The sequence below is a fragment of the Charadrius vociferus genome, unplaced genomic scaffold (genome assembly GCF_000708025.1).
Source record: "Charadrius vociferus isolate BGI_N301 unplaced genomic scaffold, ASM70802v2 scaffold129, whole genome shotgun sequence".
In the NCBI taxonomy this organism is placed as follows: domain Eukaryota; kingdom Metazoa; phylum Chordata; class Aves; order Charadriiformes; family Charadriidae; genus Charadrius; species Charadrius vociferus.
In genome coordinates, this window is record NW_009661374.1 from 3057424 (window position 1) to 3076482 (window position 19059).

The 19059-nt window shown below is 37.5% G+C and overlaps 1 protein-coding gene across 1 annotated transcript in view; it reads right to left on the reverse strand.

Annotated features, from left to right (window-relative positions):
* The window catches only part of PDSS2 (prenyl (decaprenyl) diphosphate synthase, subunit 2), a 143287-nt gene that overhangs the window by 36209 nt on the left and 88019 nt on the right, over positions 1-19059 (reverse strand). The window contains exon 3 of the mRNA XM_009893860.1: positions 7277-7475. Coding sequence (XP_009892162.1) covers positions 7277-7475 — 199 coding nt within the window. The remainder of the gene's footprint in view (positions 1-7276; positions 7476-19059) is intronic.

Sequence of the window (19059 nt, forward strand, 5' to 3'; positions counted from 1 at the left end):
AACTATTTTTTCATGCAGAAGTGGGAGGATAGAAAACAGACTGAAATCTAAACATAAAATTTTCCATCAGTGCCATGGCCAAGAACCACAGAAAAATAAACTCTTTCAATACAGACCTATACTAACACCAGTGGAGTCTAGCTTTGGGAAAGCTTAACATAAAAAGCATTAGCTTTAAAAAAGCGTACAGGTGCAAAAGGCCAGTAAGGTAAAGGATGAGACCTATTTGAGGAATGCACTGATTAGGAATCAAAACAAAGTTAAGTGGTTGTAATCTCAAAACTGACATTCACTGCAATGCAATGGAACTCTTACAGATCAAAAAGGAGACTGTTTCTAACCTATCACTACAGTTACAGATTGTCTAATTTTTAGAGTTTCAATTAATTTAATAAGTTAATAAGCTGTGTCACCTAATCCTCTAATTTAACTTCTCCAAAAGATTACTTTTCAAACATATAACCGCAGCCATTAAGGTAATGAAATTTTACAAATATTGATTATACTACCAGTTATAGACAGCAAAATAGAAGAAAATCTGTACAAGATTCAGAAAACTGAATGCTTCACTTGCTCAGGTGTTATTTTACAGGCTATAAATTTACTTCTTGAAAACAAAGGCAAATGATGCACTTGCTAAGGAACTGTTCCACTGACACAAGCATGGAAAGGGGCAATGGGAAGAGCACAATGCAGTAAGCCGGAGATTAACTAACATCATTCTACAATTTTATCATCATAATCACAAGAAATGTTACCTCTAATGACAGCAGAAATGCTAGACAAAAGTTTTAAGGCAGTAGTGTGGGAAAAATTTTATTATCAAGTACTGGTTCCAATAGATTTTCATCTTTTATCTCTAACATACAGAAATTTTATTCCCTAATGCTTAAATACTTTCATCAACTATTATAAAGAGTGTCTTTTTGCTACCAAAGGTTCTTCACACGACTGTCAATAAAACTTTAGTAAAGAAATCTTCTTTTTAAAAATCCAGTGTTTGAGAACATCGGGCAGAAAAACCAATACATGTCCATCACATGGACATAAAGTTTGTTTTCATTACAATGCCTTTTATGTTTTACTTTGAGGTAAACTACAACCAAATTTACCTCTCAGAAGTGGATTCAAAACTAGTACATTTTGGTGCACCCTAAAAATAATTACTAAAACAACAGTTTTCTTAACAATTGATTCAATACTACGTAGAAATCATAATGATGTATTTCTCAGTACTGAAAGTGTGTTTGCATTCTCCAATAAAATCTATACTAAGTTGTATGCCAATATTGATTATGTATCTCAGTATTTTAAAATACAGAACTGCTTACAGAAGAGTAATAATGCAGTCATGACAGCTATGCTGTCTTATGTCATTTCGTACTAGGTTAATGGTTCAAAAACATCACAACTCTTCCTTTGTTTTCTTCTATTCTATGAGCCAGATAAGCAGTGTTCCTTAAGTGTACTTTTCCATAAACCAGCTCAGAGGTCTTTAAACTTACCTATATTTTTCAGTAGTGTCTGGTTTTGACACGCCCCTTTGGCACTCTAAAATACTAAATTAGAATAAAAGTACTTAGCAATATAGATACTATCCTACTCCCTATCTAGTCCAGTACATCACCAAACAGTGCCTCAAGGGAAGGTACAGCAAGACTGACATGATAATGTCCTTTTGAAAAGCTCTTTATCCTCCTCTCTAGAAAAAAATTTGAAGGTTTTCTTCTTCTTTTATTTTATTTCTCTTGAGAACTCAACTTCACTATGAACTTCATAACCCGGGTCTCTTAATCCAATCTGATCTCTGTCTCTTACCAAATTTATGTCTCAGTGTCACCTACCTACTCTGTAAGCTGATCATTTTAAAGGTACTCATCTCTAACAGTAGCTTGTATCAGGGAAGAAAAAGGAAGTAGATAAATAAGCAGAGGTGAAGAGTTAAGAATAACTAAAAATGTACAGAATTTGAAAATGGTTTTATCATCATCTTCAGTTTTCTATATTAACCCTGTAACTGGGAGAAAACATGTAACTTCCGGTTCTCACCTTTTCTCCATTTTTTCATCCTGCCTTCTCTGATCAATACAGCTACTGAATCTCAGAAGGAAAATTCAGATTAAGGGTTTATTTTATGTAAAATATAATGGTAATATACTTAGCAGGTATTTGTGGTTAATATTTTCCACAAGAAAAAACAATAGAGAATAGCTCTTTGAAAATAACTTTCATTGCTCTGAAAATAACTCATCTCACAACTACCTCTACCAAAACAAAATGAAAAGCGCTGTTCTGAGGGACAGTAATTTGGACCTATTACAAGTCAGTGGCTGCTAAATGCTCCTTTACCTAGGCAACAAGACATTTCCTTTTAAAAAGGATATTTCTTACCAGATTCTTGATAGTATGCACTCTCCATGTTCTTTGGAATAAGTTTTCAGTTTTGAAGAGAGGACCAGAAAACTGCCACTGATCCTAGGAATCATTTCTTTAGCCAATCCATGACTTTTCACTGTTTAAATACTTAAAATATTTTTGGAAAAGTTTATGCTCTTCTCTTGACATCATTCAGGAAAAGAAAAAACCTGATACAAGTACTACCTTTCTTACACAACTTTAAAAATTAAAATTGTAAAGTCTAGCTGAGCTGGTTATCAATTCTCAAAAATGGACATTTACATTGAAAGACCAACTGGCATAATTCCAGCAAGGGGATACTCTCCATGTCCTTCACTGGTCAGCAAGGAATCAAGTCGCTCAAGTTCAAAACAGAGCCTTCCCCACGGGACCACAACTGACATTACAGAAGTAGAAACCATAATTCAAGATAAGCAGTTCTTTTATGAAGCACAGTGTACATTCAGATTGTTGCAACAGGAAGACTTAAGGAGACTTACATGAATAACTTGTTGATGTTTACGCAAACACAAGGCCTATTTTGTAAACAACATATTTATGCCTTTAGGAATACATAAACTTAACATAAGGATATGCATCCACTATATAAGTACTACATCTGTGCTACTGTTTATTTATAAACAAATAATGCTTAATAAAACAATGCTCTATAATGTGGTCTTCTGGCAGAGCTCTGCATCAACAGACAAGATTCTTAAATTCAATTCCAAGCTTTCAGGCTGTAGATTTTGAAGTGCTTCTGTGAACAGTTTAACATTCCAACAAAAGCTCACTGAATTATAGTGGGGAAAAATAGAGTTGTTCTTAAGATTTCAGTAAGAACTATGGAAACACTACCATTACATGTATTTCAAGGTTTTGGGCTGGGCTTTTTTTCCCCGCCCTTTATTTTTTCTGGGATTTTATTTTTTGTTTTGAATATGGCTTTTTTTGGTGGTTTCTTGTGTTCATGTGTCCATATGATGTATCCAAACAGAAATGCCAATTAATGCTTGTTACTTTTGCTATGTTTGCATCTGAATGCCACCCTAAAAATATTACAAGTAGTGAAGGTTACCTAAGCAGAAATCAAAAGACAAAACTAACACTTTTTGCTACCAGAGTCAAAGAAGCACTTCCATGCAACAAAACTTGCTGTTAGTGGTTTCATCCACACATACTTGGCTCAGCAAAGCAAGACAACAAATGTTAAAGATGTATTACCTTCAGATGGCAACAAAGAACTAACCCTTAAACACATCCTTCTACATGTCTTAATAATTTATTCATGTATTTATTTAAAACTGTATATGGTCACATATCCCACAACATATTTGGAAGGTATCTTATTTTGTTAGGCACGCATCACTTATTTTTCCACCCTCCCACACACCTACACATTTACGATGAATTTTACAAATACCTTATTGCAATCCTAGTATCGAAATACTGCAACCTCAACATCAGAAAACTAATCAAAACAGCCCCATCATCCCCTATAAACACTCCCCTGCCCAACAAATCAGCACATTACCAGGCATTACTGTGTTGTTATTTAAGCAGTAAAAACTAACCATGCCCTTCCTTGGCAAAGGCTCACCATTCCCATACCCACCGCTGATTTACCAACTACCAAAAGATCCCAACCCGATTCCTCTTTGGGCTCAACTCTGTTCTGCTACAGGATGTGGTTCTGAAGTAAGGTTATATCCATATTATCTTCAATCGGTAACAGAATTTATCACAGCAGGCCAAGAAAAGCCACCACCCAAAAACATAAACAGAGCAGACAAAAAAAAAAAAGAGATAGTTTATATAAGGTAATCAAAAAGTTAACATAAGGTACAGAAGAATTTTAAATACGTGATCTGATCAATCTAATACTTTGTAGCTGTAAAAGTTCGTCGAAGAAATTACTGTTTATTTTAAACAGTTTATATTACCTGAATAAATGGAAAACTTTGCCATGGTTACAAAAAAGTAGAATGCAGTTGCATTTGCCCTTCAATACTTTATTTTAAGCCTTAGTCAATATCAACTTTGTAATCATAATTAATGTCTTAATTTCACAAAGAAAATGAGAATGCTTTCTTCTGAATTTCTGTTGTTTGAACACACATAGTATTTTAGATGACTTTATAATAGCACAACAGCAGAATTTATTTTATAGGAGGGTTCCTAACTTTCCAAAATTTCCAGAAATTTTGAGTCCTTGTACCTCGGATATTAAAAAAAACCACAAACCAAGACACCAGCTCCAACCCTCTTCTTTTGCGTAACTTTAGCAAACCCACGAGAAGTATGAGCACTAGTTTAAAAGAAATCCCCCAAAACACAAACCCTGAGCCTTGAATCTTGTTAACATCGTTACAGTTATATTCTACAACAGTAGCAAGAAGAGGAAAATTACTACGAATTAACAACAACAATTCCTATATTTAATGTTATTTAAAAATCAAAGTGTTACCTAAGGCAATTACCTTGCAGCCTTTTAATATCTACAGGGAAAAGCCTAAGGGAAAATAATTGACTTTGCTAATTTTACCCTTGGCAATTATAAAATAGGTCTGCATTTCATTACGACTACAGAATTTCACATCTAATTGTCAGCCCCAAGAGAAGCACAGAGATAAATGCATCATACACAAGCTCAGACAAGAGTTTAACAGCACAATAAAATTCTCCTGGTAGTAGTGGTTTCAGTTAATGTTAAAGCCCCCTTTAGTTCGAATTCTAGTCTATACAACAGCTATGCACGTCTACAGAGGCTATAGCCTACCATGGTCAGTACCATGTACGATACAATGCTGCTCATTTCATTAGCCAGTTTGCTGAGCTACCAAATAAATGCCAGAAAAAAGCAGTACTGTGATTTTTACTTTTTACATCAAAGAAAACAAAACATTATGAAGGAAAAAAGTCACAGTTATTTCACACTGCTGAAAAACAGATGCCAGATTTGAAAATTCATCATTTACAAAAGAATAAATACAGTATGTTTAAATCATTGCACCTGTCAAGAGATTTCTATAGCTTGTACTTCAATTTTTCTAACTTTGCTAGTAGGGTTAGATGTATGAAAAAGAATAATTTACTAAGTCAATCAGTTTCCATAATGGCATCCCACTTATCGTATGTAGAAGCTATGAAAGTATTTAGATGTCAGAAAAATGAAAAAAAAGTGTTAAAATGTTTTGGCAGAACTTTCCAACGTGCAGTATAATGATTGCTTAAAAAAAAAAAAAGTATTTCTTTGCACTTGTGCTTCATTTCACTGTAGGCTTGTTTCCTGGCAAGTCTTCAGGGATTATACACTGCTGCTGCAATACTTAATGATGTACTAAATGCAAAGTAATGGGTGCTACATTTTAGAAAAGTTTCCTCTTATGTTGAAACAAAAAAATGGATGTAGGGTTAAATCCTTTGGTCTGTCTTGAGAATCTTACTAAGTACTAAAAAAAAGTAATTAATGGATACAAATCAACAGTAATTAGTAAAATCAACTGCACCCCATTTTGGTTATGGTACGACTAAAATTTTGCACTATTTAAAACTTTTTTTTTTTTTAAAAATATTTACTACCAGTTATCACCATAGTGGCTTAACCCACTATTCCAGCAGATTGACATCTAGTTTTCTGTCTCCTCTCCCGAATCTCAGCTCTATGTTACAAAATGACACCACTTTTGAGAGAAACTGTCACACTCACAATTAAAGCGGTACAAAAATACTCAACTACCATCACGAGGAGGCTTAGCATGAGAATCTAAAAACAATAGACTCCTTAAGCGCAGGATTAAAACTATGTGGATTATTGACAACTGAACATGCGACAAACATTTATTTTACATTACAATATGGCAGCAATCTTCAGACATATAAAAAGTAACCCTGCAAAGAGTTGTTCTCTGTTTCCACTGGAACAGCACACTTAACTCTGCAGCCATACGTGCAGTTAGGCGTTACACCAGACCGTACAGGGATGCTCAGGAATCTCTCTCTACCATGAAACGTTTTAAGAACAAGCTAGACAAACACATGTCAAGAAAGATTTGGTGTAGCTGATCCTGTCCGGGGAAAAGAAGAACCAACCACACAAATGATCTCTCAAGGTCTCCATCACTCTCATTTTCTAAGATCATACACATATACACAATTTCTTTGTCATGAAAAACATTTCCCTGTAAATGTTCAAACAGTTTGGCTGAACAGCTGGATTGCAGCTGCCCTTTAGAAGCCAGTACATCCATGTTAACAGAGCAATCCAATACTCAGGGGCATCCAATTGCCTAACAAAATAATTTTATTAAGAGTAAAAAGTCACCTGAGCACTGGGGAGGAGGTGGGGGAGGGGGGCGAAGCAGCCTTTTGCACCAAGAATTCCCTAAGACAGACAAACCATTCGCAAAGCTCAAGGTAAAACAAAATAACAAACCAAACATCTTCAGCTGGCAGTTGGACAGCTGCGTTGTAGTCCAACAAGTCATGAGGATGCCACTGCACATATGTTAAATTCATCAAATTAACTACTCATCCATTACTACTTATGGCTACACTGCTTCAGAGGCCTCAACACAGTAATTCTATAAGACAGTGGTGAATCATAGAATCATTTAGGCTGGAAAACACCTTTAAGATCATTGAGCTCAACCACTAACCTAATGCTGCCAAGTCCACCACTAAACCACGTCCCTAAACACGTCCACAGCAGCAGCAACCTGTCAATCCAACCACAGCTATAATGTAAGCAAGCTGATTTTTAAAGGATGCTCCATGTATACATACATAACACAATTGCTGATTTTCTAACGGATCTCTCTTTGGGAAGATTCACTAATAGACACTTGCTCTGCCAGCAGAAGTATTTTTTTCTTTTTACCTTGGTATTCTGCAACTGCGCAAGGCTTGTGCAAGCATTTGCTAGAAGAAAATCTCCACTCAAGACAGCCATTTTATTTCCAAACTGCATATCCTTCAGCGGGCCATCGCAGGACTTGAGCTCACCAATATTCACTATTCCACGATGCACCAGAAAGGCAGTGTGGATCAGTTCTGTAATCTCAGCCAGACTTCTTTGACTAAAAGAAAAGAAAAAATACAATTATTTTTGATGCTATGAATAAAATACAGATTCTTAGGAGGGAAAAAAACCCAACCAACCACATGTGCTAAACAGATATTTTATGAATCCTCATGTAGCTCTTCTATGTACTTCTAGAAGCCACAACCCAAAGGTGTTAAGCACAGAGAACTATCACTCAGTATTTCCAGGTAAGCCATAGGTACCCACAGGTTCCATTTGGAGGAACGCTGCCCTTTGTTTGAATTCTTTCGCAAAATAAAGCTAAGTAATCAATACAGTCCTCATGGTGCTTTCTTTTTTTTGTTTTGTCGTCTTGAAGCTTGAGGGACACTGACACGAAGAAAATGCCAAGCAGAAAGTACTGATGGGAAGGAACAAAGGACACATCAGCAGGGGAGTTGCAAGCAAGCTGATCTGAACACCATAAGAATGCTGCAGTCAATGACTGCTCAAATCGGAGTTAAATTAATAACGGGATACCTTGCAGTTCAATAATACCAAGGGGGGAGGGCTCAGGGGGAAAGCAGAAACAGCTGAACATTTTAAAACTGTGTAATAATGATGTTTCTCTGCTTGTTTCAGTCAGAAGAAGCAAAGGTTATTGTCCAGCAAAGGGGCAGACACAATTTTATTTGGATAGGTTTGCAAATCACTTCTTAATCAAACACATAGTGTGCTACTTTCTGAATTTAGGGGTTTAAAATCCCCATGAGAGGCTTGCCACAGAGGTTATCCCATAGAGGCTTGCCCTCTATTTATTTTCATTTTTTGGAAAAGGAATGAAAAGAGTCATTAGCACAGCCTTCTCCTCCCCTCCTCCCACAATTCAACCCTGTAGCTCCCGACAGTGACTGTCACTCCACAGAGCCCAGAGATGTCACCTTAGCTCAGAACTACAACATGGCGATGAACAGACATAATAACTGAGCAGAAACAAGGGGAGGGGGGAACAGAGCAACACACTGGAGCATCCTCTTAACGCTGCAAACCTAGATACACGCAGGCCCCCCTCTTACGAAACCTTCAGCACATTCACATCTTTTCTGACTCAATCAGTTCCCTCTATGTCAGGGAGACTTCACATACGAGCAAAACCGCAATGTGTACCCCTCAACTAGACAGATGACTAAAAGGCCTTAAAGTTCAAATTAAACTGCAACCCAGTACAAAAGGCATGTTATGCTCCCTGAGCTTATTCAAAAGTGGCCAAGCACTGATTCACTGAGCAACTAAACTGCTCTATACATTCACATACCTGCTGATACATGCTCAGGTTAGATTCTGCCTCCCTACAGGCATGGTACTGAGTACATTAATACTGATTCCTCTGAACAGTGCATATGTGTTGCAACTGCCCCCAACGATATTAATCTAAAGTAACCTTCTGCCCCAAATATAGCTGACCTGCGAAGAGCCCCAGCAGCAACTGTTTCAGGCCAGTGAGCCGTGCCAATTAGCAAGAGAGAAGAGCCAGAAGAGCCACACAGCGTGGGCAGACATGCAAAAGAGAGATGACTAGGGGGAGAGGATAAACAGAGGTTCCCAATGTATTTTGTCACACAGAGCAAACCTAAGCTGTTCTAAAAGTTGCCTTTCTAATTCACAATTTTTGCTCCATGCAGAGAAAAACAACCTGGAAACAAGACAGCTAGCCATTCTCCACGTAGACAACAAAACTGAAGGTTGATGCTGTTTGATTTCAAAGAGGCGAGGGAGAAATGCACAGAACCTACAGCCGCAGTATTGTCATCACGCTCAGCTCGGCTCTAACAAAGGGTTAATAAAATTTCAAGCTCAGAGAAAAAGACTAACAAGACATCCCGATGCTCCTGCTGTCATTGTCAGGGCAGCCCTTGGAGGAAATGTCCATATCAATTCGGTTTATCAGATGGACAGCTGATCAACATTAAACAGACTTGCTCTGGGCAGATTGAGCCGAGCTACCTGTTATGAATAGCAATGAGAGCCCTCTGCTCCCTGCTGCCGAGCTCTGCCATTTCCGACTGCCGCAGATCCCAGGACATATGGGGATCCCTAGTGACGAGCACATAAAGCTGCAGCTAACTCAGGCGACGGCTCATTTCCCCCAGCTGAAAGCAGGCATTAATATCCCGAGGAGATCAGGCCCGCCTCTGTGACCCCCAACTATTGAAGCAAAACAACGACTGTCCTATTTCTTCATTTAATAAGCTTTTAATGAAGGAAATCAAAATCCCCTCTTTGACTTCAGCATCGCTCTTCATGAAAAGGTTACACAAATACATCAGTGTCATGCTTTCCAAATGCTCAGGATCTGGATGTTTTCATTTCTTTTTCTATAATCCGTTTGTTCTCCAAACGGTATTCATATTATCCGTGCTAATGAGAGAACCATATTAGGCAGATAATCTGCGTCCAATTCTGGTCTTATACATCACTCTTCCACCCTCTCTCTCTAGCAAACTAGAAATCTAAGAACCAAAGCTATTGCAGAAATCCCAGGCAATAGATTTCTTAACGTTTTCTGTGGTAAACCTCATAATACCCAGGCGCAACTAAGAAGTCCACAGTGCTGCTACGGATACAGGAAGGTTCTTGACGTGACTTTGTAAAGCATCCAACGACCCCCTCCCCACTGTTAGGAAGTTGCTATTGAATGGCTAAAGCAACACTATATACAGCTTTCTCAATCTGAAGCAAAATGCAGTGATTAACTAATTCTATATTTGAAAGCAGCTAATCCCAAAATACAAAAAAATAATGTTTATGCAATGCTGGACTTACAACAACATACGGCAGAGTACAAAAGCAGAAACAACAGGGCAACAGGATTACGAACTCCTACTCCTTCCATCCTCTTCTTGCTCCAGAGCCCATGTTCACACAACAAAGAAGTGGTTGCCACAAGAATTACTTAAATAACAAGGTAGTACTGAGAAAACTGTCAACATTTTTACAACACAAGAAGCCTCCGATTGGAAGCAGCCTAAGAATAAGGAATACTTTTTCATCAAATGCCAACATACTTCCACCTGTCTTTCATGGCCTTCACCATTGAAGCAAGAACTCCCTGCAAACCATCACTGCCTCAGAGACTGCATGCACAGACATCACATTTCAAAAGATGATACCGTTTTGAGCTCCACACATCCCTTAGTCTCCTTTTCTTTCTCCCCTTCCAAAAATCAACCTACATGCAGTGATGTCATTCCAACAAGAGCAGTACAGAAGCTCAGACGGTATCACAGAATGGTTAGGGTTGGAAGGGACCTCTGGAGATCATCTACTCCAACCCCCCTGCCAGAGCAGGGTCACCTACAGCAGGTCTCCTACCAGGGAGACCTTACTAAAAAGTTTTGATGGGTCACAGTCAAACAGGCACGAGTTCCACTGTCAGGTGCATTATTTAAGCAGAGTTAATTGTGAAACACAGCTCTCCTGCTGTCCGCCCTCTCAACTAAGAGAATCCCAGCATTGTTGAGGCTGGAAGGGACCTCTGGAGGCCATCTGATCCAACCCCTCTGCTCAAAACATGGCCACCTAGAGACAGCTGCCCAGGACCACATCCGAGAGCTTTTGAATATCTCCAAGGATGGAAACTCCACAACGTCTTTGGGCAGCCTGTAAACAGGACAACAGGACATAATGGCTCATTACCCTTTCAAGCCAATTACTATCTACGACTTCAGTGAATACTTTTCCCTCCTCTTCTAGTCTTGGATAAGATCCTCAGACTTGTTCTTGGTGCTTTCGTTTTTGTTTGTTTGTTTGTTTTTTCTCTACTCCATGAAAAATCTGAATTTACTGACTTTTCTTGCCTGTGGTGTGTAAAAGGAAGCAGCATGTAAGTTGCCTCTTGTTTTTTCTACTCCTGACTCCTTGTTCCTGAAGGTTTAGTACCAGTGTAACTAACTTAAATCTCTGTAAAATGCTTGCTAAAAAGTATCCGTTAGGTTATGAGTTCCTCAAACTGTAAATGTCATCCTGGAAAGTACAGAGAAAACACTAACTGCACAAGTAATTAAAAAACTCTTCAGCAAGGTCAATTGGAGCTATATAGATGTGAGGACTGTGAAACACCTGCTTGCAGGAAGATACTAGAAAAATGTAAAATTCAGTTATATAGACATCCTGCAACAATAAAAACAAGTGCAATTTCTATTGTTCCTCTTTGCTTCCCTCTCCCAATGAAGTTACACCGATCACTGCCATTCAAATATGTGAACTTTGATAAACTGCTGAGCATACTTCAAGAAATCTTTTATATCTGCCTTTATAAGAGATGCAGTAGCTGCAACATTCTGCTGCTGCAACGCCGAAGTAAGGAAAACAGCTTTTGTAGAAACCCCACACTCATACAGGCACCACATCTATAGAGAAAAATACAGAACTAACGGAAAAAATCTGTAAATACGCTTCTATCTCAAAAAATGCATTCTAAAATTTTGTTTTGGATTAATGTTTCCTATTTGTATGCCTGGGAGTCTGCCTCATCACAGTATCACTATTTCTAATGGTCTTATTACGCAGATGAACATCTCGTGCAGAATTCAACACAAATTTTAAAGCCTACACAAAACTGTATGAAACGGTAAGGGGGATAAACAAAATTCTGTGAAAACAAAATAGGTTTTGATGGTAGACTTCCCATGCAAGTATTCCTTCCTGGCATCCTGAATATCCTCTTTGTTATTTGTGTTATCTTTAAGGACTTGCAGCAATGAAACATTAGCCAGTACAATCTCCTTGTAGAGAGAGTCCTTGTTAGTGACTTCAGTCCCTAATTTCAAGTCCTACTCTAAAAAGAAAAAATAGCGTTTTGCAAAACACATGATAAAATAGAAACATTAAATTGTGCAATCATATTGCTGTGAACAAAAGACTACTTCAGCTGAAAAACTCCTCTTCAATACTTGCGATGGAAACTCAAGTTCTCAGTAACAGCCAGAAAACTTGAGTGAGTTTACCTTTCGTTATCAGCTAACCGTCAGAAATATACTGACCCTCTTAAAGGATGATAAGTTATGCAAAGAAGCATTTAATAATTTTAAATGTTAATAGTAGACATAATATTTCACAGAAATGGACTAAAGACTTAAATTAGCCACTAAAATCCATATTCTAAAATTGTCGGCAATGGAAGCAACTGCAGTGAACAAAGACAATGGAACTGATAGATCAAAAATTCTTTAAGAACTCTTATCATTGAACCTTTGAAGTGACTAACAGTATACACGCAAGATTTGAACATTTTCTCTGTGATTGCCAATCCATTATTTTCCCTTCAACACACAAAGCATTAACTTGCAATTAATTGTAAAGCCTTACATTCAGGGTTTTTTAAAAAATAAATACATAAAAAAATACCAGCATCCATTCGATTTTAGTGACAAGTATAATAGTCTATACATACCTATGAATCCGAAAAATGCAATAATTCTTTAGTGGAAAATTACATATGAAAAAGCATTAATTAAAGTGATAATCTTAAGAGCTGACAATGTATTTGGGCAGAACTTGGTATCCGATTATTTTTTTGTGACCAATGAACAGAAAGAAAAACCTTTGGAAAGACAAGAAGGTGCGTACACTAAATTCAAGTTCATCCTGTGTGCTCCGGTCATTGAGCTGCACCAAGATAACCCACTTGGTTACGTGGCAAGAAAGGGCTGGGATTTTTAGAGTTCTTTTTTCCATTCACCTGTCAAAGTCAACGCCATGGTTAATAAAACCACGATTAAAGGAACACTGTATAGTGAGTAATAAATAGCATCGTGCTGATGGAAAAATCTTATTCTCATCTTCTCCATATAGTCTCTCTTACAAGAAATTAAAGGAGGGGAAGGTGTTTAAACTAGTCAACATGTATGGTAGACACTGTGGTTTCACTAACAGGAAAAATGTTCATGATAAAGCAGCAGACTTCAGCACAGCACCAATTATTCATTACATGATCATGATTCGTGTATCTGTTATTCAGCAGAGAATATCTACCCACTGTTAACCTTTAACAAGGTCAGAGACTAAAACTTCTGTGGTTCCTCCTCTTTTGGTCCCTAAGCTACTGTAGGGGCATCTTCCACCTGAGGGATAATAGAATTGTTGTCTTTCAACTTCATTTAAGTTTACTGAGTATGCTGTTTAATTGCATTCCTGTCAATCCATTTATTTTTAAACTGGCTACATATCTTACCTCTTTCATCTCCTTCCTTTCCTAGCATCATACAGTTTTTCAAATAAAACTTCTACCCATACTCCTTCATGTATTTTTCCTTCTTTATTCTTGAAAAGATGTTACATTTTCATTTATCTCCCCCCCTCAACATTGCTTAATTTCTTTTTCCTCTAATATGTCTCAGTAAGCTCTTCTCTCAGCCCATTATAAGATTTGAAAACGTTTTCTGATTTTTAGTGGGGAGATGTTCACTTGAATTAGGCAAGCCAGTTTCCCTGAACATTGTGGGTAGTCGGCGGAGGGGAGAGGGGCACTTGAAGTCAGGCTCCTGTTCCTTTTCTTAATGTAGGCATTACGAATAAGGGTTTTGACAGCCTTGACTTCACCAATAATTAATTTAGGTCTACCAGAGAACAACCAATTCCCTCTTTGTACTCCAGAGAGCAATATGAAAATTACCCAGTCTGTATCAGCTTCCAACTAGTGCCACCGATGTGCAAGGGCGGCCACCACTGTGTCACTACAGTGTAGCTAGGGGCCCTCAAGCCTTGGAGCCAGCTGCCTGCCGACAAAGAACTGGTAAGAATCACAACACCCCACGTTCAGTTTGAAAAAAAAAAAAAAAGTGTTAATCAGAGAAGCCAGCAGAATCAGTAAGTGAAACTGATGTTTTCCAGTACTTGGAGGCAGACATGCAGGCTGGGACCAACAAAGAAGAGAACATCAAGAGGAAGCCTGTACAGTAAGAAGTATCTCATCATTGCAGGACCCAGAAAATCAGTGACAATCTAGCGGAGCGAACAGATGAGGAGCAGGCGGGCTAGGCTGACAAGGCAAGGATCCAGATACACTCATCATAAAGACAATTCTTGTCGTGTTCGGACTTCTATAGCGACAAGGATGCAAAGGACATTCAGCAAGGGACAGCTATTAAAAGAGTATTTGCATAGCTTAAACCAGATGTGAGGAGTGGTAGCCAGCCCAGGTACGTTTATAAAGCCCCACAGACAAGGACACGAGAAACTTAAATAGCTTCACATCTTATTTCTCTTATTACAGATTTCATAAGCACTAGAAAGCGTTAAAAAGGGAGACATCCATTACTTTTCCTTTTCTTATCGGCCCTTTCTACACTGCTAAGGAAGAAAAAGTAGACTCTAGACATGAGCCAGTAGTTATGTAAGTATTGTTAAAAAAAAAAAAGTGGTTTTACAGTTCAGGGATTTTTTTTGTTGTTTTTTTTGGTAGGGGTTTTTTGTTTGTTTGTTTTTTAAAGGAGCATCAGCTAGCTTAACCTATCTAATCAAACCAGAGGAAAAAAACAAGAATATGCCTGAAAATGTAAAGAAAAAAAATTAAAAAGCTACCTGGAAAAAGAGATTTCTTGGATTACTTGAACACTGATGCTAAGAAATCAGGTAATAAAAACCAGAGCTACTCATTTATAAGCATATTGTCAAATTTATTAAAATTTGGCATTTTTAAAATCACATACCATAATTCTTATATTAAAATAACTGGTTATCCCTATGGGAAAATTCATATTTCCAAAATGAAGTAAAGCTGTCAAATGCAATATTGCCTTTTTATAAGGCAATTATCAAGACTTAAACAACTAATACATAAAAGACAAATTTAAATGCTAGTTGGTGTTCGCTATAGGTTGTATTAACAGCTATGTAGACCGTGCCAAGTACTACATCAAGTAATAGCAAGAGCTAAGATGTTTACTTCTTTAGAGTGCTCCTTTTCTCATTTTGTAAATAACAATGCTGATATTACATGAGAATACTGAATACTCCAAATAACGTATATTGGCAATATAACGTATTGTCACGATCTTGAAGTTCTAAAAGGAAATTTTCTACCTCAAGAAACGTTGCATTCAACTTGAATTCTCTATCAAAAATTTATTTTGCTACAAAGAGTTCATATCAGAACTAAAAATTTAGGTAGACATGAACATGATCTCAACACATTTGTTATATGAACACAATATAATCAAAACCACAGCAGTATACAAGCATTCTTTATAAATAGGACATATTATGTGCTTCTGAATATTATATTACATATAAGCAATGTTTTCAATTATAAGCTGAAACAGTTAGATAAATTAATCAAAAAAATGTGAATACTTTTTGGAAACTTATCAAGAATATTTTGCTATATGACCAAATAGCCACAATTCCCCAGTTAAAAAGACTAAGCTGATTAAAAACAAAAAGCCAAAAAATCATGGCTTAGACAACCAAACCAGCTATAATTACTTCCCTCTCTAGCTCAAACAAACTGGAAAACTGATAGCAAAAAATGCAAATCAGAAACTAGGCAAGGAATAAAATTGATAAAGGAACAAACGCAAAAATGCAGAGATGGGCAGGAAGCTGAGCAAAGGCAATTAAAAAAGGATACACTAAAAATTCTTTTTGGCTTTGAGGGTTTTTAAGAACTGCATTGGTCCGTTAGGTAAGGGTGGGCAGAAACCTAACAACACAAAGGCAAAGGATTTTAGAAAGCCTGTTATATTTTTAAGCAATGGATTTACACAACTAGATATAAGTATCTTCTAGCTCAGTAGTGAATAATAATGCTCATGAACAGCAGTAGTGGTTAAGATTTTATAGTTAGTAGGTCCAGAGAACTTGCACGCAGGAGGAAAGGCAACAGAAAAGGAATGATGTAACTGAAACAGCAAAGAGAATGAATCATCCTCAATACAGAGTCAACTGAGCTAGTTCAATATGCTTTACTCAAGTAAAAATATGCATCGCAAAAAAAAGATCATCCAAAAGATCTCATCTAGAATTACAGAAAGCAGACCATATACATACAGGGACTCTTTCAGGAAGAAAACACTGAAGGTTTGGAAAAGGGTGGAAGGAGGGTGAAGGAACAGATTATCCCAATTAATCGGTTAAAACACAGGATACCACCGTGGTCAAAAAGGCTAACAGGATCCATTGATGATTTAGGGGAAGAATACCAGCAAAAGCAGTGCTTCTGTCAACCCTGGGTTTCCAACACCAGTAAAAATAATTCATTCAGGTAGAATTTGGGAAAGCAGGAAAAATTTTAGAGCAGAGTCTCACTAACAACCAGAGTAAAATAAAACATACAAAGTGCAAAATGAAATCTGTTTAAATGTACAGAGAAGGCAGATATTGAATCTGTAGATTGACTCAGTCACAGCCACTTAAGGAAGGTTTAAGATAAAAAAAAAAAAAATCAAGATAAGAAAACACACAGATTATCAAGCAAAGATAAAATAAGATCTAGTAGCTTGAACCTAAGCAAATTCAGAGAGGACTAAAGCAAAGGCGCTTGCCAAAATCTATTACAAAGAGTAATGATGGATTCTCCAACAATGGCACAATCGAAGGCAATATCTGATGAAATCCTACTTAAGCACAAGTATTAGACCCGATTAAAGTTGGGGAAATCCTGAGGCCTCTTTTGGATTGCAAGCCAATCTGACTAGCAAAACGATGTCTCTTAGTTATTCATGTAGGAAGGAAACTTTTCAGAAAATAAACAAAAGACAACTTAGATTTGGCAGCAGTTAAGGTTGGTCCCTGTATCTGAAAACTTACTATTGGCCAGCAGCCCGTTTTCTTTTAAGGAGGTATAGAAGCTTTCAGCATTGGGACTTCTGAATGCATTTATTTCAGCCATCTTATTCAGGTAACACATCAAACCCAGAGCCACTTTGCCCATTACAGTTACCTGCCATTCCCAGCACAGGAGCACCCAAAGCCACCAGCAGGCTGGGAACCACAGGTATAATGAGTTTAATTCTGTCTTACTGCACATAAAGAATAAACATTTCAAAATTCATTTTAAGCGAGTTCTGCAAGAGGAAACAGGATCCTACATTCAGGATTCACATCTGTCTTTACACGTGCAGGTATCTACGTTGGTAATGCAATGTATTTGGTGCTGTACTAACCTGGGAATACATACAAGTATTCCCACAAAAAAAACAGGAGACAAAGAAAAACAGAGACTATCTACAAAATTATTTTATGTATATAAGGGTGTGTATTTTACCTAAGTATACATATTTTCTTTAATTACAGTTTTCTGTATAACCATTAGGGGGTTCTAGCCATGCAAGTCACATTTATTAAAGGCAGCATGTCAAATAAGAGTTGACAATTACAGGCTATATCAATACACATTATGCCAGATGGTAATGAGCCATACACAAAGGGCCAGCCATCCAAAATAATCACACCATTTTCCACAGAAATGTTGAAGAGGTTATGGTTTATTACACAGTGCTCATTAGATATACAATGGCAGCATTAGCAATTTTTCCTTCATTTGTGTCTCATTTAAGACTCTGCCCCCACAAGCCCATTCAAATTAGTACACAAGGTTAAAATCATTATGGTCAGAGGGAAAAAAAATTAAGTTGTATTTTTATTTTACAGTAATGGTGGATCAAAGGTCCCTGGAATCTATTATTCTCTCAACTATTATCTAACACAGGATACTAAAAAGAATGAAATTCACTGTCATCTGCCGTGAAGAAAGATAGCCTATTTCAAATGAGCAAACTCTATATTATTTAATTAATAACACTAAGTGAAAACAATGGTTAGGTTGTGACACAAAGTGACAAAAGTGATAAAACTAGAAGTTGAAACTGAACTTTCAGCCTTGGCTTTGAACTTTCTCATCTGCTTTAACAGCACAAAAACATTTAAGTGTCCAAAAGGCAACTCATCCTTCACAGCAGGTTGGAGAAACAGTTATGTCAAATAACTAGAGTGCCATCTCTCAGAAAACACCTATAAGACATAATTTGAAGTACTTTTCTACCCAGCTGCATGTGTTGACTTCCAGCTAGAAAATGACTGTTGGAAACATTTATTTTCATGCCTTTCTATGTTTATAGGAGATTTGTGGGTGAAAAGATGTAATGGGTCAAATATGAGTATGTGTCAGCACAAGCAAGGATATGTTTATTGCTTAAAACACGCCGATGTCCCCCAAACTCCAAGTGACAGCCTGAATTTGGAAGTCAAAAAACTTGCAAGAGAGGGGGAGGATTTGAGTGCTGGACATGCCATCTGACAGCACAACTGTGGACAACCGGCTTTTCAGTCCAAGCTCCTCTTTTGAAGCATGCAGAGCATCACTTGGAAATCTGGGGCTTGCACCAGGCAGCCAGCCGGCTCACAAGACCAGGGTGTCCTTACACCTCCTTCCCCGACCACTCCTGCTGAGCTATTCTGCCGTTACACAAAATGCTGAATTATTCATTCAACCAGATGGCAAGAGAGTGGGGTAAAAAAAAAAAACAAAAAAACAAACCCCAAATAAATCAGTCAGTCTCCAGAAGATTACAGAAGAGAAAGGTGGGACACCTGGATTCCAGTTCCTGCTCCACAAAGTTACTGGGAGGGAAACAATATTA